General features: G+C 33.8%; 1 protein-coding gene across 1 annotated transcript; it reads right to left on the reverse strand.

The window, feature by feature from the left end:
• Positions 1 to 540: 540 nt before the first annotated feature.
• LOC138336969 (uncharacterized) lies at positions 541 to 23,078 on the reverse strand. Its single transcript, XM_069286619.1, has 6 exons — positions 22,352 to 23,078; positions 17,403 to 17,632; positions 13,027 to 13,234; positions 11,390 to 11,622; positions 9,104 to 9,332; positions 541 to 2,504 (listed from the first exon to the last, which is right to left on the reverse strand). Exons 1-6 carry the CDS (start codon positions 22,482 to 22,484, stop codon positions 2,431 to 2,433), a joined length of 1,107 nt encoding a protein of 368 aa, XP_069142720.1. The 5' UTR covers positions 22,485 to 23,078; the 3' UTR covers positions 541 to 2,430.
• Positions 23,079 to 27,098: the final 4,020 nt, after the last annotated feature.

Genomic DNA, 27,098 nt, shown 5'->3' on the forward strand with positions numbered 1-27,098 from the left:
TATACCTCCAATCATGATTTCACTGACAGGTACTCGGGGACAAAGTCAGATATTTGTGAGTGAAAGGACATATTGTATACCTCCAAGCATGATTTCACTGACAGGTACTCGGGTACAAAGTCAGATATTTGTGAGGAAAGGACATATTGTATACCTCCAAGCATGATTTCACTGACAGGTACTCGGGTACAAAGTCAGATATTTGTGAGTGAAATGACATATGACTGACAGGCTCTCGGGGAAAAAGTCATATTTTCTGAGTGAAAGGACATATTATATACCTCCAAGCATGATTTCACTGACAGAGACTCGGGGACAAAGTCAGATATTTGTGAGTGAAAGGACATATTGTATACCTCCAAGCATGATTTCACTGACAGAGACTCGGGGACGTAGTTAGATGTTTGTGACTGAAAAGACATTGTAGACATCTAAGCAATATTTCAATGACAGGACTCGTTGAACTCTTTATATAATAACTTTATCAAACACTCAGATTATCACATAATATAAAGACATGAACATGATATTTTATGTAATTTTATTAAAATTCATATTTATATGTTCCAGGTTTCACATCAGGCAATTGCAAGATAACTTTTTATCTCATCATATATTTAGTATAAAATAGCATCAATATCGAGGGAACTACTTTAAAGCAATATTTCTGAAAAACTATAATAAACAACATTAATGCTAATGCATTGCATTGCTGGTCATTGTAATTTTGAATCAGGTCCACACTAGCGGTAGGGATATTTTAGCGCTTCTCGCGCCAGTTATTTTGTTCTAACATTTGATTGCCAAGTAGCTCTTGTCAAAGGACTACCCAGGTCGAACGTGACCTTGATCTTTTCTGATTGCGCTAAATTCAATATCTTTCTGTTTGCTAGTGTAGTAAAAATCACCAGTGCTAAACTTTCAAAATTAAGTTTGCGCTAAAATTTGATTGCCAAAAATAAGTATATATTTCCTTGCGTAAGCGCTCTAGTTTGTTGTGTACCCAGTGGATTTCTTCAACATCAGAATATCAATCACTGAAAGTGTAATCATATATGTTATTTATAAAATCCGGTAAACTAAATAATGTTGTAATAATAAAGCATAGACCTTTGTTAGAGTTATCATAATGTTATACCACCCTGACAAAATGAAATAATTCTAAATAATGACACAATCTGAAGAGGAAATCTATGAAATAGTCTACATTAACTGGATTTAACAGTCATTACCATTTATGTGAAAAGATATTATGTGATGGTAGCATACTGTTGTGATTTCCGTGTTGTCAGTATAGGATTCTATCTAGATAAAAATAAACCATGTTGATCGGATCAAAAGGTTTTTTGTTATATATAATATGGAGTACTGTTAGCAAATGCCAAGGTTATAATTTAGCCAGCCGCAATATTTAACTTAAAAATTGGCCAATGTGAATTCCCACTTACTAATGACCCGGTTGTAGGGACACTCGGTGTTTTGAAAAATGTCCAATTGCAAAATATCGACCTACACGTGAGCATGTACTAGCCAATGAGAATAGAGGAAAATCTGGACTATCTAAATGTATATGTTAGAATAATCTTTGTGATAACTTCTGGTTGAAATAGTTTTGATGGATCTGTCTTTAAATTTGTAATTGGAAATCACTGCTTATCGCACAAAAACGCCAAGCTACCATCCCAAACACTTTTCGTCTAATTGATTATTATATCATTATCTGTACTCATCTTATTGGTTCATTGAATATTGGTTTACAGCGTATAAAAATCGCTGCCTGCCAGATCCTGTTGTGTCCTCAGCACACTCTAATCTAATAATTATAATTATATCATAGCAATTATTATAAGAGGCTATTCGAGTAAATTTGAATCATTGCTGAATGCATTTTATATCAATGCAATCAATATTCACAGATTTGTTACTCATAACGTCAGCTAAAGAGTAATGTAATACAAAATATCTGCTGATTAGACAATGTTTAGTTCACTTTCATTAAAGCTTTTTTATACATCTATTCTAAATCTAGATCGTCATATCCATTCAATAATATATTGATTTAAGAATGTACTTAATGTATAAGATTTTATCATATGCATATCAATCTCCAAAATCACAATTATATCATCTGTTAAGATATGATATGAGAAAAACAATTTCATCATCAAAGTTGATTTTTATGTGTCACTATTCGATTGGAATGCAGTGTAACTTATAATTCTTTGCATATTTTAAATCCACAAAATTAAGGTATTCCAAAAAAAGTATACATTGGATTGAAGACGGTTTCAGGCTGCTCTTACTAAATATTTCGCTACCAAAACGTATATATCGTTCATTAAGTTAATCCAGGTGAGACATAAATGACGTCATGGTTCATTGACGAAGGAAGAGCATAAGGCACCAGTTCAGCGGCGGAAGTCACGTGACTCATAAGTCCGGAAGTAGATGTCGATGGTTCAACTTTGTGAACAAGAAGGCAGCTAAAGGCAATAACAAACAGCCTGAAAATGAGGAAAGGTTATTTATTAGATTTGAGAATTAATTGCATTTTATCAGCGCTGTAATAAAGGAAACGAGATGATTTCATTTACTGTGTAATAGTTCGTCACTTTGTACAAAGAAAACAATCAGTATTATAAAAAGAATTTGAAATATCTCACAGTTTCAGATGTTCTTAAAACTCTCTATTAAAACGTATCAGAAACAAACGAAATGTTATGTAGGTTCCTTATAGTTTGTGTATGGTCCTTATAGTAACATTATCATTCTTTGACAGACACTATAATTCAAAATCGGGTATTTATTTTCATGATAAGGTCAATTGCTGATTAAATCATTTTCAAAATATCAAATATTTGTAGAATACGTAATTACAACAAAGTTAGATTTTCATTTTTAACACATGCTGTTTTGACGAATATTGAGGTGTCAGCGAACATGTACTAACCAAAGATCATCCCACAATTGTGACTGCGTATGTGTTCTTTCTTGATCTACCCGAATGAATAAAAAGCAATAGAGTTATATATTTCCTCATTTCTTCACATGCTTGATCCAATAGTGATCAATAGAATCTTATGTGGATCTGTGAAGTGGACAGGGATATCTCAACCCTCGTGAAAGATTAAGGTTGGTCAATCCGAGGCTTGACAGAAATCAATATGACAAGATGAAAGGGATAGCTTCACTTTGATTGAGATAGCACTACCTACACGTAGTTGGCAAGCCTTTGTCAGATTTTATTGTCTTTACTTTAATGAATATTTAAGCATGGCACTCTTTGCTCTAAATATTAATTATACAAATATTGCTAATATGTCCCGACGCCAAAACTTCTCCAACATTTCCCGATGCCATAATTTCCCAATCTACGGTACTCTAAAAGCATGTTTATGTCATATCTATAATCGTATCACACGGTTAATAAAATAATTGTTAAATATAATGCCTAATTTATGAAGTTAATAGTATATGCATAATTACTTTTTATAAGCGATCAATACTAACAAGGTCATCAGTTTTTCCAAACCGGTTCCTCTATTCTTCTGTGCAACCAATTTAACCCTTTCATGCATTAAAAATGAAACATTTCCAAAATCTACTATTTCTTTTTATAATTTTAGACACTAAAGATAATTGGAGAAATGTTCCTAATTAGAAAAGTTAATTAATGACAAACACGTATGGTTATCAAGTTTAAAATAGAGGATAAAGAAATCCAAAATAGTCATGTCAGTTCAAGGACCTTTGTTGGTGTCTAAGAACTTGGATCGAACCCGTGTTATTAACTTAACCAATAAAGATTACATGGAATTAAGGATAATGTCGTGTACATTTAAAGAGCAGACGAACATTTGGTCTACGATCGCCACGACAATCTACGTAATCGAATTGAAAAAATGCAGAAGTAATTCAATTGTTGGTACTTTATCGATTTTATGACGCTGCCAACGTCTCCTCACACGGAGCTGCAGCAATGTTCCATAGTGGATGGAGTACCACCCCGATCCTTTAATTGTTTTCTGACCATAAATACATTCTTACCACTAAACGTACCGGACAATGAGAATGCCTGCACTAGGATACATTCAATACCTATCCAATGTGCATTATAATTATACCGTGTTCATGCGTATGGTTAGATAGTGTTTGGCTGTCAGAAATTTGTATTGTCGTGGTTTGGGTGGCTAGAAATACCACCGAACCAAAGTATTTCTCATAGACGACAATGTTGTCCAGGCTACATGAAGTTTTCAAGTCTTGTCACGCGTCACTGAAGAAGGCCATCTCGCATACTTGTGAATAAAATGTTTTGAAGATCAAGCAAATTTGAGATGGGGGTGTCATCTGATGTTGGATTCCACACCAAAAATTGACAAAATATTTTCATAAAATTCCAATAATGATTACCTCAGAAACAGACCTTACAGAATTTTAAAATTTCTGTTATATTTTACATCTACATGTATTATTCCAACCCACAAATTAAACATTGAAACTGATGCGCCCTGAATACCCAATCAACAGGCTCCGAAACATTCATCTCTCTATGAAATCTTATGCCCCAAAGCGTTGTGGTTCTGTGTCCCCTGTAGGGGAGAATTGTGTTGTCGGGTGAATGGGGTATCCTCTATTAGTGGTGTTGGGTAGGTAAGGACCGATAACTCTTATCCATACCAATTCTGCAAATTCAAAATTCTATAACCAGTAGATATGATGTTTTCAAGTTATAAAATAGTTGTAATTTGAAAAACTTTATGACAACCATATTAAATATATATTTGCATTGCAGTACAATGTATTTGGGAGAAAAAATGCTTAAATTTCAAATATACGAACCACATACAGGAATATTAACGCTAAATAAATGCAAGGTAATAAAAAACCATTATGAAATCTATCAAGTATACAATACATGACACGAAATCGCATTAACAATGAAAATAAAATAATCGTTGCAGTTGGTAATATACATTTTGATCAATAACTCATCAATTTGAAACCATGTTTTTTCTTTTAAAACCAAATGATGAAAAACATATCTAAATACATATGATTCTGAATAAATATAAACAAAATATGGAGTTACACTAAACACCTCAAATATTTTGATATTTACGAGCTTGACATTACGTCTACATAGGTCGGCTTAATTTGTTTTACTGCTATCCCCACTGTTTCTAAGCGATGCTAACGTATTCGCCTTTGCTTTCAAACTGGTCCCATGGGACCCATTACATCTATAAACCCCGCAGCCTATCTAACCATCACTATCATCCGTCCTCGTCGTATGTACTATCTACGGTTTGATCAGTGACATCAATGCCACAAGTTCAATCCATCGTTTTCGCGTATTGGCAGGCTTCCAAAACTAAAATAATTTAAAGTGAAATTAAACTTTGATTTCCTATAATCTGTTTCAGTGTTGCAAAATATTTTCAACGTATAAGAATTTTTAAATCGTAATGCTTTAAATACATATATAGGTCACCAAAAGAAGGATTTCCCAGCGGTTTTAAATTTTTGCGATATGATTTAAAAAGTAGATATCAAGATACCATTCAGCCTTTTCTCATTTTTTCGCGGATCAAATTTTCGCAATCATAGCAATGTGCCGCGAAATCGCAAAAATATCATCCCCGCAAAAATAACAGGCTATAAGACAAGAGATAAGAACTTAAGCATTTTACTGTATACCATGGAATGCTGGTTGTGTAGAAGTGTTCGTTTTTGTGGTTGCTGTGAAACCTCGAAAATAAAAAAGCAATTAATTGTGTTTATGGTATTGTCAGTATTACTTCACGAGTTAGCCACGAACATTTCTATCCAATCTACTTTGATGTACACATTCCTTACTAATCTAGCATAAAAAAAACTTGAACTATTTTACTCGTATATCTGATATCCACAGCAGACGTACTATATTTTTAAACTTGGATATTTTTTATATAACAAATTACTGTACAAGTTCATTTGAAATATAAATGAGCTTATCTTTGGAACATTTTACAAAACCACTTAAAAAGTTTGTTGCACATCTCTTTTCTCTTTTAAGAAATCAGCAAAGGATTTTTTTATGGAGTAACTCTTTATTTTAGCTGTAGATGTACTATATATCCTCTTCATATGTGTCCCATTTTTCATGCATGAATTTAAATATTTCTTTATGTTGTATAAACTGTATGTTTTATATTTATCTTGGCCATGTGTAAGACGAATTTGCTAAGCTCAACATCTAATCAATTTAGAATATAGTACATCTGTATTATTATCTATGAAATGATATAAAAACTCCAAAAGAATATGCCTTGTTATGCAGTACATCAAATGAACTTTCATCTATAAACCCTATGTATATAGCACGATTCAATAACGTGAGTTACCGTTCCTGACCGCCGACAGGGGGCGCCGCTTTATCTACTTCCGCGGACTACACAATGCATACTGATGTTAATTAGTCAAGCACAGTATATAAAGTAACGCGTTGTGACAGATATCACTTTCAGTACACCACTCTCATCGATTACTGTTTCGGCGTATCACAATTAATACACCGAGTATTCAATCAATTGGTATCTATGTAGATCCACTCTACACCATTATTTATACACGTGTTTATACGTGATATTACACAGGGTAACACAGTGAATGGTCAGTATAGAGAATGTCCAACCTTGTGGTCAATGTTCTCAACGTGAAAATCAATATACAACGTAAATTATATTTACAGTCAAAACTGTCTATAAAGACAGCTCAAAGGACAAACAAAAAAATATAGCCAAGTGTTTTGTTTATCCAGACGGGAAGAGTTCATTATCAATATTTAGGTTGTTTAGTTTTCAGCAGGTTCTGTATGAAAGTCTAAATGCAAAGTCGAAGTTTAGGAATACCAAACACAAAAGAAAACAACCATCATATACTTTAGAAACAGCAGCTGAACACAGATATCTGTTCACATAGGTTGGACACAAATTACTGCAAAACAACTTAACATCGCGATTTCAATATACCACTCAGCTCAAAGTAATTTAGAAAGGTATTTTTAAACAGTCCTCTAAATGCACCAACGATTGCATTCTTTATCCCTGAAAACCCCTTCATACCAATTTGTACCGAGATCAGATGTCTAAATTTTGACCAATCAAAGGTCAGCGCATGGCGATTGCAAAGTTTTTATAATGAGATCTGTGCAAAAGTTTTCTAGAACTGTATCGGACAAAGAAGAAGAAGAGGAGAAGAAGAAGAAGAAGAAGAAGAAGAAGAAGAAGAAGAAGAAGAAGAAGAAGAAGAAGAAGAAGAAGAAGAAGAAGAGAAGAAGAAGAAGAAGAAGAAGAAGAAGAAGAAGAAGAAGAAGAAGAAGAAGAAGAAGAAGAAGAAGAGAAGAAGAAGAAGAAGAAGAAGAAGAAGAAGAAGAAGAAGAAGAAGAAGAAGAAGAAGAGAAGAAGAAGAAGAAGAAGAAGAAGAGAAGAAGAAGAAGAAGAAGAAGAAGACTTGGGGGACTTAAGAATAAGAAACGGAGATAAACCATTAATTCCCCTACTTTGTTTGGGTGACTTTCACATTGTGCTTAACAAACAGAACAGCAGTCAGTGACGAATCGCTTTACTCAGCATTTTATCATTGTCTCGTTCTAGCGTCTGGAGACGCCGTACACACCTCGGACTTCATTTCTTATTACCAAGCATATGTACAGAAACACCACTATATATCATTTTATAACACCCTAGTCATACTAGTCTTTGAAAGTATTTGCGTGTGCATCTCTTACAGAAAACTATTTCGTTCCCATGTTAATTACCACATAGACGGTTATTTTCGAGGACATGCTATTTTCACGATTACGCGGGACATAGTTATGATCTTAAAAATTGGATCCGCGAAAACTAGTTGAATCTTTACATGTATATACACGTGGATTAATTATATAAGATAGCGGAAATTTAAAATCTCTAAAGCATTTTTTTCTAAAATCCTGAAGATTTTGACTTATAACTGGTTATACGATATCGCGGCAAAGATATCACGTTTAAGAACATGGAACTATTAGCATAAATCAACAATTTGAAGCGACTTTTAGCAATTAATTTAAGGCTGTAAAACAATGCTTTATTTTAAAGGGATAAGTTTCATTTAACAGTTTATCACTTAAGTTTGTAATTAAACATATAAATGGCATATCTTTCAAGTTTATGAATCGCTGATGAAGCCGAAAATGTGATTTATCTAATGACCTAGTTCTATAGATCATCGTTCTTTCTTAATGCCATCAATTTGGACTGGGATTATTCTTTCAATATTGTGTCCGTGTTTGTCATTTCTTGACTTAAAGAATATATCGATTTGCTTTACAAGTTGACACAAAGCCAATATTTATGATTCCTGGACTTAAAGCCTTAAGGTAATGCAAGCTGATTGGTATGTCGCTTATTCATCCACAATAGAAAAAAAGTTTTAATTATGTAAAAATATTCTTATACAAATCAATCCATAAAACTCTATTTGAGATTCTAGAATTCGCATTAAGGTATGTGTTTTCATCGATTGCGTTAAACATCATTTCATCTAATAATCTGCCTGATATCCAGTGATTTTGCCAGTGGTGGCAAAAAAATAAAGAAGCGGCAGACAAAATAGTGTGACGTCAGAATTTCGAGGACGATGGGACAAAAGTGCTGGGTCCACTGTTTTTTGCAGCTCATATGGGCGTTGAATTAAATTCTTTTGAGAAGTAGGCTGTATACGTTAAGTGATAAAAATGTTATTTTCTTAGGATATTTTATACTTATTTCGGTTTTTCCTACGAAAGGTCCTATAATATATATTAGAATGTCCTGAAATGCACGTAAACTCTGCGTAAAAAATATTGTTGCACGAAAGAAACAAATATCGTTTCAAGTTATTGTTTTGACATTTAGCTTCTATTTTAAGCAATTAACCATTAAAGATCATATAATCATCGATATTATTTTGATCTGAAAAATGTGTTGTCGAATGAAGAGCGAATCATTTTTAGACCTTTTCAAAACTTTAATTAACTGGTTTCTATAAATACCTTGCCCATTTATCTCATTTAATAACAAATCAATCAACCGTAACTTACCTAGGTTTATATGAAGACTCGATCGTATAGTATTGGAACTATTATGATATTGAGCATCATCTAAATTTTGAACATCCGGGCATTCATCTGCGACGAATCCGGCGGGAACCTTGTACACGCCGAAGAATAGTTCGTCTTTATTTGCATAATGTATGACATCAAACTTTATATTGATTGTATTTACACTGCAGCACCAGCGAGGTTTTATATGGGTATGGCAGGATAACGTCTGCAACAGAAACACAAAGTATTAAAAGCACACTACCTTTCTGAGCCAAACTGAAAATTGACCCCCCAGTTTAACTCCCCGTAACTCACAAGGGACTCCGACCTGATCTAAATCGTATGTCATGTCATGATGACATAACCCCTTTGTATATGTTAACAAAATAAAATGCATATGCAAAAATATTTCTGTCAAGAGTTAAATTGACAAAAAAATAAGGTAGGTCAGAATTTTTTTTTCTTATTTAAGTGTCTTTCATTTTTAATGGCCGGAACCGGAGTCTGAGATCGAAATCCCGACTTTTATATCCTTTTTTGCAGAAAAGTTGAAAAAAATTAGGGTCGGAGAAAAAAGTAAGGGTCGGTCGGGTGACCTTAAACAGATATATATTTTTTTGCCTTATCGGTTATGGCTACCAGAGGGCCCAATTTGACAATCCTCCTCGCGAATGTGCTGGGGAACGAAGACGTTAAAATAAATAGGCATATAGTACCTTTACTTACATTTACATTTAAGTGGATATGAGAATATATTGATTTAGATATATTTCTTAAGAAATATCATTTTACACAATCTAATGTGTGTGTAAGGCCAACCAAAGAGAAGAACACTTAGTGAAACATAACAGTTATTACGTCATAGGTAACTGACGTCACAATAAGTGCAATGTTGTTACACAGATATAACATACGTCAGACTCGGTAGATCCAATTATGATTGTACAGTAGCAATGTATAAGTAATGTTAACGACCAATGTCGTTCAAAGTGCTGAAAATGAATTGTTTATTGATACCGTTCCGCTTCTTTTATTCTTTTAAATTTGCAAAATGAACTAAACCCTGCGAAGGGCGTCATAACGCTGGTTTGAGGGCGGATTATTGCTCATCGTAATCTCCAAAATCGCAAAACATTTACAATAGATTAACCAAAACACATTTCCCCCATTTTTTCAGACAGTTGAGATTATCGTTTAATCAGTATAGAACTGGTCTGGACTGGCGGAAATTACTCTATTAATTTGATCAACGTCCTCATGGTGTTTGTATCTCAGGGTATTGTGGTATTGCGTCACCTTCATTTTCTATTGAATAGGTCTTGTTCTATTCTTTAGAGCGAGACAGTCATTTGGGAACACAAGGGTTAAAGATTAATGGGTTTATATGCTACAAATATTCTGGTTAAACATACAGCTATCGATTATCTTTATCTCAGGAATTGTAAGGTAGATCAAAGGCAACACCGGATATTGGTATTTCTTGAAGCGGAAGTAAGTTGGCTGATTTGTCCCACGGTCAGCGTTCAGTCGTTTGTCATTGAAGATACCGGTTCTATAATGACAGTGGATCATTACTAGCCTTTCATGGTCATATCGACTTTGCTTTCGAAAGAACCCCTCCTCCTCCTCCCCCCCCAAAAAAATAAATAAAAAATGGTACTATGATTCGTATTTAAGTCGTACCTTTATGCCATTCTGCTAACTGTTGCGAGTGGGTGATATTAGGTTAAGGAATGTTAGTGAAACTGGCCCCAGAAATTAGAATGGAGCACAGTTTTGTCTCTCTCATTCATAAAATAAAACTGGATATATTATGAAGCTTACTGTTAAAGGTTTGGATTTTTTTTTTGAAAAATAAGCAGCACTTAAAAATTCAAGTGTGATCAGTAGTATATAAAAACAAAAGATCATATGAAAACGCATATGTAAATAAAAAAAAATCCTCAAAACTCTTCGATTTAGATACAGGATAGATATTTAAGGGTATCAATATAAAATCCGTCATTAAATTATATTTTTCTCATCTGTTATTTGAATTAAAAATAAACATTAGTATAAAAGTAAATATAATTGCATTAATTTTGTTTACTAAGAAAGCCAGAAAGTTGTGTTGTTCTAAGTACAAACTACAAACACACCTATGGTTCGTTTTAATCAATAAGTGTAAGTGTTGTAAATTGCTCAATGTAATAATATTCGGGTTAATTCAAATATTACAAAATGTTGTTTAATCACAAATCACTCTACTTTATAGTCAATAACATATTAACCAAGGTCGCTTACCTTAAACGGACGACCGGAAGTAGTTAGTCCATAAAACCGGATACGTGTAGAACAATCATGAATGTCTATATTTAGAATTTCAATACAAGTTAACGAATCACTGTACACATCCGGTTTTTTATGGAATCCTACAGTGCAACTGTTCGCCCACATGCCTTTCCATTTGAAGTATTTAAGCTGGGGTCCTACCATATTTACTCTGTTCGCATCACAAGCAGGAGTGTCCGCCAACACTGGAGAAATTAAAAGAAAAGTTTATTGTACATACTGAAAACGGACAGAAAAAAATGTGTTCGCTTAGCATAAGCAAAGGTACACTTAACAGAATCAACGGTCTAATTAACAGAATCAACGGTCTACTTAACAGAATCAACGGTCTACTTAACAGAATCAACGGTTTACTCATCCTTGATAACCCAGGGGTTACTATAACGTAGTTATATCCACCCCTGGATAATCCCATAGTAAAACTGGAGGCAACAGAACAGAACGGGTAATGTAGTCCTTTGATGTACATCAAAAGAACTGTATCACGGTACATTGTGGTTGACTGTGTTAAAAAAGTTGGACGTCGCTGCGTCTTCAAAGGAAATCTTTGAAGATCTTTGATTGGTTCAGATTTCTTTCTCCTGAGCTGTTATATCATAAGATAGTCCTGGGGGGGATAAAACGTCAGTGATAGTAACCCCTGGAGTATCGAGGATGCGGTTTACTTAAAAGAAGCAACGGTCATATTTTCTAGTGTTTGACCAAAATGTTCACTAGAGAAATATGTATTGACACATCGTTTACTTCTTTGAGTCAAAACGTTTTCAGTTGTTGTTTAAACAATCATTTTATTAATTTATCAATACATTGTTTTTGCTATCAGGGAACATTTTTTCAAAAACAATAATGTAAACAAACAAAAAATTAAAATGTAAAAAGACTTTTCAAAACTAAATGATGAAAACTAAGCCTGACGTTCTAGAAGAAACTAAAGACTTTTCTCTTTTGTTGACAGTGCCTGTCATACAGATCTACTTTGTTTATCATGTTTATCAAACTCGATTAAGTTCATTTTCATATTTTGAAAATACAAGTGTTTTAAGCGAGTGTTTTGTATTTGAAAACTAACTAACGAGAGTTCAGATAAACATGAGAAATATTACGTGTTCGGGGAATTTGTCTATCCCATTTAATAGTTGTTTCTAGCCTACGTTCAAGGTAGCCTTCCACCACATAGCGTCATAAATATGTTTCTACCATAGAGATATAATGCCTACAAAACCCACATTTTGTTGTATTTACTTTAAATAACCAACGTCCTGTTATAAATTAAATATAAAAGAAAATATGTTATGAAAAGTGGTCCAAAATCGAAACCCATATGCCTCCAATTACAATCAAAAGGAGTTTGAGCAATGAGAAACGCTGTAGTTACAAAGACACACTGGGGTGTGTAAACCTAAACGATAATCAACTGATTTGGACCCTATAATATTATCATTTCTATTGTGAAACATGCATAGTTATGGGATAAAAAGTTATCATAGTGAAAAATATCCACTTTACTAAATGAAATATAACTACTATTCATCAAGAAACATGGACTATCCTCAATATCATAGCCCAACGTTGTAATGTAATAAACATACCTACAGCGTTGAAAGGGTCTGCTGTCGTCGTTGTAGTCGTCGTTGTTGTTGGAGGAAGGCAGTCATCGTACACACTCCCGGGAGTCATGGCGAATACTTTGAAAAAGAAGTTGCTGTTGCTGGAGCGATTGTTGTTTATTTTGACCTGTATAGCATTAGTATTGCAGCACCACCGGGCGGAGGTAGGGTTAGATCGGCAGTTGAACGTCTGAAATTCGCAGGACAAAAGAATAAGTAATACGATTAGTGAGAGATGCTCCACCACCGACTGAGCATAAACGATACCCATCATTGGAACAATAACGGATGTTTAATCGTCTATGCGTGTGTCTGATTAACACAAATATATATATATATAATCAGTTATTTTGCGTTTGGTACAGGTACAATGAGTACTTCATTCCATATAAGTCATAGTGATATGGATATTTTTCGTGACGCATTTTTGATGTACATCAAAAGAGCCGTATAACGGTACACTGTGATGACTGTGTCGCTTTGATGTTAGGTGTCGCTCTCTCTGTAGTCTTCAAAGGAAATTTTTGCTAGCCTGTGATTGGTCAAAATATTTTCAGCTGAGCTGCCTTCAATTTCACTATGAGATAGTCCAGGGGTGTAGAGATCGTAAGTGATCGGAATCCCTGCATGAGTATCGAGGATGGCTCTGTTGGTGGTGGAGCAACTCTATCGAAAGGAGAAACGATGGCATCTAAATATTTTAAAATATCAAATTTCTTAATCTTACAGATTGTTTTTCAATATTTGCTTTTTAACCTGTTATATTCATAACAATCAGTAGGATTGGACAAAAGGTTAAGCCTTTATAAGCCGCACTCTCCTAGCCAGATATTTGATAATTTTAATTATATATGCAAACAATGATAAGGTTAAGCATCGAAGAAGAATGGAATTCCATAAATATGCCATGTATTATTAATGATGCGCCTATAGTTATATGAGTCTAAGAATAAATTGCATGTAATAATTTTTTCAAGATTATTATATATATAACTTTAGTTTCCCGTAGAGAAAAAAAACAACCTTCTACAAGTCCTATGATATTAAGATTCGTCCATGAACTCTAACTTATGATCAACATCGTCAATATTCTTGTATGAGACACTGTAACCACTTGGGCCTCGTGTTGACCCTGCAATTAACTATTCCAAAACAGTTAAACTGAAAAAAAGAATATGCTTCATGTGCAACTTGCACAAGATGTTTATCTTAATTAAATTTGTTGCACTTTTCTGTTGGTTTGAAGGTAATGGCTTTGTTTTCACATCCCAGGGACATTGTAATGAAATCTTTGCCCATAACATAAGAAACCATTCTATTAGAACAGTAAAAGATATGTCGGTCCGATATCGATTTATGCATTGTTAACATTATTTATTTTGTTGTAAATATAACAATATGGGTTGTATTTCTAAAAGTACTTATACTAGCGGTAATTATATTCTAACAATTGTTGATATGGTAACAGTTCACTGATTTCAAGCGAGATAATAATGGTTCGTTTTTATTGCTTTTATTCATTGTTCAGCAATGCAATACATGTAAATTCATGAATATAGTCTTTGCATATTTCAGAGTTAGCTCCCTTACGGTTAGGTATCCATTGTGACGTCATTATTTTGAATGGGCACCATTTACGTCTTTTACTCCGCAAAAGTATAACATTACGATTACAAACACATAACGCCACAATCGATACCTACCGGAAGGACAGATAAATCTGTAATATGCAAATACAGAATATAAGTGACCAAAAACAAACAAACTTAAAAAGTCACTATATATCCGAAAAAAATCAAAGTAGATAAAAAAAATAATTAATTACATTATGACGTCAGAACATTTAAGCACCAAACAAATGCAAGGTTCCTTTTTAATATCTCTGTTTACAGTAAAGGTTTATTTTGCTGTTTTGCATGTTGGCGTATGGTGAGAACTACGCACGGTATTTAGGATGACGCCGTTAAACAAAAGACGACTCATGTTATGGAAATTAACATTTGATTAACTTTTATAAAGATATTCATGATGATAATGTAGTATTAACCGTAAGTAAATAATTTTTGTGACTTTACAAATTATCAAAACTCGTTTTACATTTCGATTTTTAGAATTGAAATCAGTTTCGGTAACGTATCGAACCTTTAAAGCTTATACAATGTATTTCTGTAAGACTTAGAAGTACCGTATTCGACCAATAAGCGCCCAGGGCGCTTAAAAATTGATGAAAATGAAAAGGTGCTAATAAGTCAAAATGATTGCAAATCTATACCGTTTTATGTAATTTTGGTCCTTATTTATTCCTGGGCAATTGAAATTGAGGCCTTAAAAAGGGGAAGGGCGCTTATAAGGACATGGGCGCTTATTGGGTCGAATACGGTACTAGTAAGTAATTCTATCTACATTCTAAAATCTATAAGTAGTTTAACAGTATGCAAAGTAGGAAAACTTATTAGATGTATCCTAAATTGGCATTGACTCAAACTGTTGTGAATATTATCACTCTTTCGATTTCTACTGGGTGTGCTGATCGAACGTTTCACAGGAAGTACAACTCCTTAGATCATTCCGGCCCGTTCGATTTCGCATGTTTACACTGGGAAACCGCTCCCTCGGGATTCCTGGAGTTTCGAGATCAATTGCACAGTGAATAACAGTGCTACATGTTCTCTTTGTTCCTCCCTTTGTTTTCTTATATGAGAAAGGCTCTAACTAAAGGTCCCTATCTCCTCAGTGTACAATCAACTGTCACGATGGAACTCGATATATCACCATTCGTCAAATGTTTTTTTTTCGTTATGTTATTTGATGATACAAATGTACAATGTATCATTTCTCAAGCCATCACGGTTTGTGGGCCCGATATATCACAGTAAAAAGTATCTACCATTGTTGGTTTTCTTGGCATTATCTTACTGCAAATCAATAAAATCCGATATTAAATATTTAAATTAAATTCTAAATTTATTTCAGTAAGATGCAGCCAATTTGCAGTATTGGTCTCAGAAATATTTGATTCTGTGGTTTAGCCTAGATTTCCATTACCACATGCAATGTATTTTAACCGTGGTGTCTTGAGTACCAATATGAATAAGGTGACTATTTTGATTTATATAATTATACCAGCTATAAACTTATTCTATTTTAGATATAAAGGGAGGTAATTTCGTTCTCAGAACACCAATATCTTAAAACTTGACTACACCGCTCTCAACGAATTTAATCTGTGGATGTCAACATCGAATCGCTTTTTCTTTAGAAAATATCCATTACTGAAAACCCTTTTATGGGTACACATGTGCAACATGGCAGGAAAGTGGAGAAAACAAAAGGGTGGGACTCCATAAAGTTATGGTAAGTATTTTCATCATGGAAATTGGTTTTACATTATAAACAAATTTATTTTCGCGACGATTTAATTTCGATTATTTCAAGGGCAAAATTTCACGAAAATAAATTGCCACAAAAAAGTTTCGAATACAGGTAAAATAAACCCATAGAAAATAGATCGCGAAATTAAATCACCCTGAAAAAGACAAAAGGTATGAAAGTTCGAAAAATAGTGGCCGCTATAAAAAAGTTACAGTATACGAAAATGATACCAACGAAATAGGGGTCTTAATATGACACACACAATGTCATGAGTATAGGATCTTAACTAAATGTTCATTTCATATGAAATTTTATGAAACGAGTCTCGAAAAAGTGTTTTGGTTTTGAGAGCCTTGCGGAAACGAGTTTCAAAAAATATCATATGACATGAACATGAAATTTCAGATACCTTTTTTATCAAATAACAATCACAATAACCTTTAGTTTGAAAAATATCGTAGGCCGCCATTTTGTCACGACATCCTCGAATCTCACGTCATGGCATTACTTACTGACGTCAAGCCATGACGTCACAATGGATTTCGATCCAATAAAAACGCTTCGTGTTATTTTATAGTTGTGACACCTGTGAAAATATTACAAAGGCGGATTATTGTTTAAGGATTAACTTGAATAGATTTTTTATGTTATGGAGATACAACACAAAAATCGTCGCGGTTTATTTAGAGTACACTCAGAATTTTGTGTTATAAAAAATATCTCCAAATTAATTTTTATAATTCAATTTACTAAAGATGATCTCTTCAATATTCAAAATTCATTTGGGACTCTTTTGTCTATGAAATCATTACGCCGTCATCTCAGTCAATCAGAAGCAACGTTATAAACGGCGACGCCATTTTTTCCTTTATGGTCTGATAAAGTAAATTTTTAAGCCAATGAAAATGCTCGTAACAAGCAAAACTGAATTATATAAACGTAAAATGTATCCAGAGTGTATGTTTTTTTCCCCTTTTTTAACTTACCCTAGTAGGGGTAGTGAAGTTAGTCCCATAATATTCTACGTCGGCTGAACAATCTAAAAACTCAAAACTGAGGATCTCCACACAGATGTAGTTTTCTCTCACTGAAGTCCGTTTACTGAACCCTATTACACAATTCCTTATACTGGATCCATTCCATCTGTAGTACGTCGGCTTTTCGTTGGCGAAATTTGATCTATAGGCCAAACACGAATCCCTGTCATATAATATAGCTGCAAAAAGATCAAACAGTGCATTAAGTTGTAGTGGAGTTTTATACACAATATCTTTAAATATGCATTACAAAGGAATTGCTTTGATAGTAACGATACAAATCAAAGCAGGTTCATTTATCATTCATGGAAAATTGACAACGCCGTCATAGCAAATTACATAACATATAACAATTACGGTGGGAGAATACAAATGCTTGAACGTTTCCTTTATAGAAATCTAATTTCGACACGTCTAGAATTTTGCACATTATTTTTTTCCTATTTGACACTTATACAGTAGTTTTCTATAAATAGAACAGTGTCGATTTAACGACTTAACACTTAATAAAAAATAACTGTACAGAACATAAATGCTGAAACATATTGCGAAAATAAAATAATTTTGTGAAGAACTCAGATTTATGCAAATAGTCCACTCCTGATTGGAACATAAACAGTAATTTTCTTTAAATAGCACATTTTTGATTTACAAAATGTAAAACTTTGAGTGTGAAAAAATCACTAAAATAATGTTACCACTAAACTGTATGCTTTAATAGTAAGTTGTCAACAGAGTTATTGGATTTCATAACTATTGATTTCTTTATTATTTTTTTTATCGTAACAAATAACGTTGTCGTGATTATGTTTGATTAATAGGTCTTTTGGAACTTTTCAATTATCACATTTTCGATCTTTCATTTAAATACATACATGTATATCTTATAACGTATCAAATTTTGCATCCCTTAGCCTCAAACTATGGAAACTTTTTGTTTTGGCAATTTATTTTCATAGAAAGTCTTATAATATTCCACTTTACCTGTCTATATTATTATGTTTTTATTTTATAATTTTTTTTTTTAATTTTGCCTGAAATATATAATAGGGGGGGGGAGCCTAATAATATAGGCAAGTTTAGCGGACTAGTTTTACATATAAATGAAGAAATAGTAACGGAGTACTGTTTAATTTTTAAAGCTGCTAACAGAATTCTATTTTTGACTTTTTATTTTTTTCTGTGAGCATTTTCTATAACGTCTTTGACAACTTTTAATTTGATGCATTTTCATCATACAATGAAATTGTAATTCGTGATATTCGTTGAATATATTGAATGTGAAGTGTAGTCAATACACATGCTGCTTTGTATCAATAGTAAAATCACACAATTCAATAGAGAAAATGGGAAACAGGCACTCGTATTTGTATTCACATCACATGTGTGTTGGTAGCGGGAAATATTCCATTTATATAATCTGAAGATAAATAGCTTTGATTAAGTATTTGAAAATCGTTGCTAATAGAATAAGATATGGATTTCATAAATCAAGACTCTCTTGTGAATTGCCAAACAGGCGCTTGAATATTCGTTTGGGAATACGGCGTCTCGTAGATATTTAAAACCTCCTATATACAACACTTGAGGGTGTTTCTTTTAGAAAAGCGATAGTGAATATGTATTGTTGTAATAGCAATATACATCCTGATAATGGGCTCCGGTAGAATTTATATTAGGAGTGAAATTGTTATTTCGGGTAAACGCATTTAAGAGATTATCAAAATCGGCGCTTTAATTCTCAAACGGGAATATTTCTGTCAGAAAGCAATTAGGGATGCGGGCTTCCTCAGAGGCGAGGAAAGCAAGTGGATAATATCTTAAAAACGGACTAGTACTAACTCATTCACCATTGACTGATTAGGATATATTTAACAATCATCATTACGTGTCATTGTTCATTAATCCTTGACTTGGTTGAAAAGTCTTATCAGAAATAATACACCAACGGCACGTGCTTCACAGCGGTGGAACACCGAATGGGGAAACAATTTTAGAAATTAACCTCGAGTCCCGATTCCAATCTTGACCCCATGAATAATCAATCCATAATTGCGAATATGATCGGTTAATAAATACTGGAATCAATTGTCGGAAACAAAATTCATTTGTTTTGTTTGAGTGTAACGACATCGTTAATTAGTACTGGTCGGCCGCAGATCGATGGTGTTTTTCCTGCGGGAGTGCATAACTGCCAACTCTGAGGCACCGCGAACGATAATACTGTTTCTTCCAACAGCCGTACCGATTTCAACAGACTTTTTCTGAGGTGATCAAAGAAGAATTTTTAAAAGATATCGCATTTCATTTGAAACAAGCCTAGCTTCTTGCTATAGCCAATTCGTCAAGACGGAGAATGATCTAGAATGCAACTGAATTCGCGCATATTTTCCCACGAGTTTAGAGTTTTTCAAAAACAAAACTGTCTATGAAATTGAAAGGCATTTATTCACAATCCGACGAACATGATTATAACCAGTATATCTATTTCTAAATAATGTTTTGCTGCAAGTTCCACGTGTTAAATGCATAATTTTGGGATCTGTAAAAAATTTCATCGAAACGTATTTATCAATCAATTTATTCAATTATATAATCCAAGGTTTTTCAAGTTGAAAAAGTTGCTGATAGAAGACCCCAGATCAAGGAATTATAAAATTTCCAAAAACCATTCAAATAATTTCAAATATCTACTTATATTGAATCACATGCATAACAAACTTTGAATCATGCCTGTTTACAGTGCTGTAGGAACCCAGTTTTAACTGGAAAAATCACCGAACCACGGCCTGTAGCTTACAATTGGCCTACAGACCTTGCTTCTAAGCACAAACCCTCGAACCTAAAACATTTACATCGGAATATACGATCTATTTCTTGGCGTGTCGAATCGGAAGTAAAAACTCTCTTTCAAATACCATTGTCATTTCATGCCACAAGATGTAACATTACCTCATTTACCCCTAAAATTCATAATGAACTGTTCCAGCCTTTGTATCAGAATAGTCCAAATATGTCTTTATGAATCAATGCGCTAAGCTGCTTTTTCAGCTTATAAGAGTTTTTTTTCTCTATCTGCAGTCTACTGTTTTCTCTCTTATATTGACAAAGATCTGACCGTCCGCCTACACATTGTGGACGGTAATGTATTTACGGTACAGAGACAAACCACAGTCTATATGGCTGTGGTAATGTAAGTAAATTATCCAGCATAATGGTGTTAGGGACCATGTCTATATATTGGCATTTCGGTAAGATAGCACTAAAAGATTACGTAAGTATTTTATCCATTAAAGGCCCACTACTCCTCCGAAATTTTTTTTCCTAAGAACAATAATAACATTAGAAAATATCTATCGATGGCCTAAGATGGGGTTACAGCAACAAACAAATGCAAGATTTCCTATGTAATATATGATAACAGTGAAGATTTATTTCACTGTTTTTACCGTCTGGCGCAGTTGATTGTTAACGCGCGGTAATTAGGACGACGGCGGGAAACATAAGACGACCCGCGTTATGAAAATTTACGTTTATTTTATTTCAATTAAATTGTTCAGAATGTGATGTTAAGTATTAACGGTAAGCTAATAAATTCTGCGACTCTGCAAAATTATCAATTTTGTTTGAGAAAAAAAAATTAAAAGCCTTTTCGGGACGGTAGTGGGCCTGTAAGTCACACAGATTATATAGGTATTTCATACTCGGACAACAGTTTTAAATTGTTATGAGTTGCGAGATACTAAAATATTATTGATTGCGATTAACTTTCACCTGATGGTAAGATTCTGCAAAAATTAATCAACGCGAAATAATAGCAATACATAGGTACTTTAGAATATTTATGAATGTAAATCTTAAAATCTAGTCGCCATGAAAAATGTTATGAGGCATAAAAACTGGCAATGAAATGATCGCAAATGTACTTGTTGTTGTAGTGAAGTTATAAAGACATATCACATTCTACTTCTGGCTATTAACCATCGTCGTTGATTTTCTCTGGTACCTCCCAAACACAAAACCTTACATTCAAAAGCTTTCAATATGCCATGGATTGTCACACAAAAAAACAACAAAAAAAAACAAAAAACAAAACGAAAAACATGGGATTTTATCAGTCTTTTCACGATAATGCATGGAGCTAATCTAGCGCAAGTTGTTATATATATACACACAGGAAAGCTATGTAAAACCTATCTCAATGTTTCTGTTCACACAGTGTAACTAAGGTAAACTACTAGGAGTGTGAACAGACATGTATGTTCATTATCAATGTTTCATATAACATGTACATTCCAGCTAGCTAAGTTTACCCCAACAATCAACCATAACATACAATACAGATATATGAACTTGCCACAATTTAATGCTTCTTGGCGTTGTGTATTTGTACTTTTACAATTCTAACATTTGAATTCAGTAAAGAAAGAAATGAAATAAACTAAAAGCAGATTATATTATTGAATAGACGAAATACCAATACACGTACTATTAATAATAGACATTATTTCTAAATTGAATCTAAATTACTATTAATAATGTAATGCTTCAATTACGCAGAGACATTATTTCTAAATTAAATCAAACTGACAATGATTAACTCTGAAAAGGGTATGCTTTTGTTATCTTTCCCTAACATGGTATAAGAACAGTGTTTCCAAAAGAATAAACATACTGACATAACATGTGGATCAAAGGCGTTTTGTCGACGCTTGTAACATATCTCTATGGCGTGTGAATTAAGTGGTAAATATAGGCCAAAACAATTAATTCTAACAGTGTTAACAAAAACCTGCAACGTAGATACAAAAAATGATTTGTGGTTTTCAATTCAAGCACCTCATGAAAATACACATAGAAAATATTGATTGTTTTATGAAATGAAAATCAAAACTCACCTTCACCAGCGACAAGGAATGGTTTCATAGTTAATGATAAATAAAAAATTGCCAAACACAGAAACTGGTCCAGATCCATTACTAGCCGGAGGCTTTCTCGTATAACACGCACTTCTACCGATTTACCCATCATTCTTGAATGAGCACTCACATCCCGTGTAAACGTGGGCTACTCACTCGAACACCGGCGTGTGCCTCGCCATCATACAAGTCCGATACAGAGGCAGGGCATCACGTGACTTGAGACATAAATACGTCCCAGAACCAGCCGTTGTTCCTATTTTATTCAGTCAGTGGCTGAAAATAGAATTAAGATGATGGGAACATCTCTGACGATTCAATACGGAGAATGACATATATCTATGTCATAAAAAATGTGATCATTGTGGCAAATATGAAATTCTGTTTACAGGTGATATATTTTGGGGAAGTGAATTTGCTTCACTCCCTGGCGGGACACATTGTCTAAGACCCGGGTCACGCGGTATTGTGTAAGTAAGTTAACTCGATCTAACTGCCCGGTTTATTAGTTTGCATGCATTTTCCTCTATCATATGTTGATTAATGTAATAAAGGAACTCCCACAGTGAGATATCTGCATTAGCGGGGGCCTCCTCAGTCTCTAGTGTCCCGCGCTATCTTGTGAATGTATTGACGAAACTCGACATAATGTGTGCTAATGTTCGCCCCACAGTACCCTAGAGGGCGCCATCGATCATCATGGCTTGTTTGTTACGTCACTTCCTTTCTAGTTTCATCAACAGACAAGAACATTAGATTGAGAATGGAACACCACATTATAAGATAATATTTATATAGTTATTCAATTTGTTCTGTAATTTTCTATCTTGAGGTTATTATAACTTTAATTAAATTGTTTTGGAGGATTTTTTGACGTAATCAAAGATTGAGGATATGTTAACAAAGTGAATTTGACATCGAATACTCTGAAATCATACATTTAAGAAAATAACTTTCAGTCAAACACATTTGATGAAGTCTGTCACAATTACATCTTTTTAATTATTTTTTTTGCACTGAATTGAATATAACATAGTCAGGACAAATCACGTCGGAATCATAAAAAACAGTGACACATTTAACTTGAGAGATACAATGTAGGCGAGGTAACCCACACGTAAAAGTCTATCGCAACATCACTAGAAAATTTCTGATAATCGCGTGTTTCCTAAACATCTTGTTATCGACTATAAAACTGTGCCATAGTCTTCCTCCACAGATAAATCCATACATGTAAAACTGTGTCGCCTTCGCACATGAATTATGACAGTTATTGAAATAATATAAGATAATAAAGTACTAGGAATTGTACTTTAAAATGATTTAATGTATAAATATGACAACAAAAGTCTCGCTTACAAGATATCAGTTACACTTGAAATTATAAAACCAATGCTTCAACTGATTACATCACAAGGGGAATATACTTGATAGGATATAGCAACTGCCAAGTTTCTGGTTTCCCGAGACTTGTCTATTTCCCGAAGCGGAGTTATATTAAAAGTGTATAAAAGACATCAGTTTTGTTGTTTGGGTGGTGAAGAGCGAGATATGGGCCTGTGCCAGCTAGTCGTCATAATGCACAAAATGTACAGTCAGCACCAGAAAAAGATTTCTCTCCGTGTTTTTCTTATTTTGTTTCATTTAGTTCGCGGTTCGCGTCTCGTTGTTTAGGTCACCTTGATTCATTGGTCCTAAACTACTAAACTGTTGATAAACCTTTGATAATACAATATTACAAATTTCCATATTCAATGAGGGACATCTAAACAACAATTTGCTGGGTTTTTTTTTTAAATTTAATATCGCACTTTCTTATTGTGTTGATATCGCGTATATTATTTAAAATTTAAAATTTTCGTTCAAAAAGACGATGTGAAAAAATACTGTCATTGAAACAATACAGCAAAACACACTCTAACCCGATAAAAATGACAATGGATAGAAGGGGAAAAATAGCTTATTACAGCTACATGACGAATCTAGGTCAAATCAGGGTCAAATCTAATTCAAATCTGGGCCAATAGAACCAGATAATTCACAAGAGTAAGCGTTATCTGCGTCAAGACCGACGCCCGCCATACAAATGTAGGTCAAATCAAAGTTTTCAGTAGAAAGGAAGAGGATGGCGACAATGAAACCCAAAGGTATATTAACAGGTTTTTAACAATAATGGCCATATGTAGAGGAAAACCGGGTATGTAAACTTTAGATCACGACTTCGACCGTAAATCTTTCCCTGGTATTCATTAAGCTGACTTTCTGCATTGTTGATGATATGTTTATAGTAAATGTCTGTCTTGACAATCAATACGAACATACTGTGAAACATTACATAAAACATTGACAAAAAGGACAATTGCCATATATTTATATATTAAGGTCATTAAAAAGCTCCGAAAATTAAAAAAAAAGTTGTTAAGAATGCTTTTTGATAGCGGTTAACATTTCTAGTTGATATTGTTAACCAGCAAATTGCTAAATTTCTTTTTAAAAATTTTCATTTTATGACCATTAAGTATTACAAAATAGTTTTCGATGAGATCATGATACCGTCACTAATGTAGAACATTTGTGTATCTATATCTTTGTGTCCTTCCAAAAAAGTTGAGAATTCAATATAAACCATTACTAAAATTCTGTCTCAAGTTCCTGTTTGAGTTTGTATGAGGACAAACAAGTGTCATTGCATTTGTTTTGTTTTTACCGTCTGGTTCATATTTGTGATATGACCTCCACTTTGAATTGCACGATGCATTGTTGTCGACGAAACTAAAGAACGCTAGGGTTTTTATACCAAGGTATTTTTTCGTATTTACAAAATTCACAATTTTTTGTATACTTAATAGTTGTCTGATCTTGTTACATTGATACATTGTAGGTATCGATAAAAACGCAAAACATCGGAGAAATTCCCGGAAATCTTCGGAAATATAACACATTATTATATGTTATATTTACGAAGATTGCCGGAAATATCTCCGAGATGCTGCGATTGGGTATCGTTTGTGATTTATTTGAGCGAAAATGGGTCCGGTTAAAGTGTGACGAAACGCCCACAAAAGCTGTATATAACCATCAGTAACAATCCGCAAAGGTAGATAACTCTGTAATATGCAAATGAAGACTATCTGCCCATTTTTAATCTATTTTCAGTTTGGATATTGGTTTTTGTAATTACGGCAGTATTTTTTGTTTCGGTGTGTCAGCGAGTGTGTTTCCAGTTAATGACAATGAATGCGCCAGAGTCAGAGACAACAAGTCTGGCGCGACTTAAAATGATGCGATGTAAATGTTTCTGGCAGATTAAAAAGGAAGAAAAATCGTCTCAAAAATCGAAAAAAAAACGTCTAACAAATGCGTGGTGAGGCAACATAGCAGCTAACGTTCGGTATATCAAAACAAAAAGTACACCGGGTCGATCAATTTTTAATCTCATCATCGGTCGCTGAACTGAAAAATTACATTTTACACAAGAATATGCGAACGCATATAGTAATAATTTTCGATCACTCGATTCATATGTTTGTCTTTGTTAAATTCCTCTATACATTTTTGATTGACGGCGCCGTCTTATCCAGAATGTTGACCTCTCCAGCGGACGGTCATTTCAGATTGTACTAATCCGGGTTTGATGGAAATCTAGATGAACCATTTTCGATGAATTCCTTGTCTGTCAGAATATGGAGTCTATGATGATTTGTACAAGTCGAAGGTCTACGTAGGTGGTGACTTAAATAATATATCTTGTACTGATAAGTTCTACCTTTTGCCATGAAATGGCCGTAGGTCGGTGACTTTTCTGTGGGTATTCCGAATTACTTGATCTCATAAAACAATCACGCTATTAAATAGCTGATAGTTTATAAAAATAATAATTTAGAAGAGTACACGTAAATAAATAAAAATAATGAAAGTCAATTATGGCATGCTGATATCTAATGATTTATTGAGCGTTATCATGCTAATATATTATCTCAAATTTCGAGCGTAATTACCTTATTTTGCTGTAAGGTCTTGTTTTATTCTGTTATAATAATAAGAATATACACACGATGTGGTGCTTCATATTAAGTGTGGACCTTTGTTAAATTTATTATAAACTTACATAATTTGTCACCTTGTACTAGTGGAACTCTTGTCCTTTTGTAGTGGTATTTCCTTTTGTAGCATGCCGACGAAGACATCGAACAGCACACCCCAATCCATACACATTATGCACAACTAAGTTGACAGTGGACCGATTCTCGTCAGGGACCATGTGGTTCATTCATCACAGGTTAATGAAGTGACAACATCGGTTAGAGCAGTCAAAGAAAATGGACCAGCACGATGAAAAGAAAACTAAACTTCCACCAAAAGGATGTTTGAGGTAAGTTATCTTTAATGAAATGTCTTTTTCGACCGTAGTGTTTTCATTATTTTATTCATGTTGATATGGGCTTTAGATGGGTTCTCAGAATGTAGTATCATCAAGAAACAAGAAATTAAAAAACGTTTTGGATGTACCAATACATCGATGAATCGAGGTCTTTATGATTTTCTGTGTTTCAACTGAAGTGAATAATAGACAGGTAATTTTGCCAGACGGATCTAAACACAAAACTTTAGTCTATGAAGTCTCTGAATCTTAAATTCAGGGACGAAAATATAATGTACGTTCATGAAGCGAATTTTATTGACATTTAAAGAGAGGGGTGTGTGTAGAAATAAAACAAAAACGTGC

The sequence above is a fragment of the Argopecten irradians genome, chromosome 12, assembly GCF_041381155.1.
Source record: "Argopecten irradians isolate NY chromosome 12, Ai_NY, whole genome shotgun sequence".
In the NCBI taxonomy this organism is placed as follows: Eukaryota; Metazoa; Mollusca; class Bivalvia; order Pectinida; family Pectinidae; genus Argopecten; species Argopecten irradians.

Coding starts and splice junctions, on each gene's coding strand:
- LOC138336969 (XM_069286619.1), bottom strand. CDS start 22,484: ATGATGGGTAAATCGGTAGAAGTGCGTGTTATACGAGAAAGCCTCCGG. Junction 13,235..17,402: donor ACTTCACTACCCCTACTAGG/GTAAGTTAAAAA, acceptor TGCGAATTTCAG/ACGTTCAACTGCCGATCTAA. Junction 11,623..13,026: donor AGACCCTTTCAACGCTGTAG/GTATGTTTATTA, acceptor TAATTTCTCCAG/TGTTGGCGGACACTCCTGCT.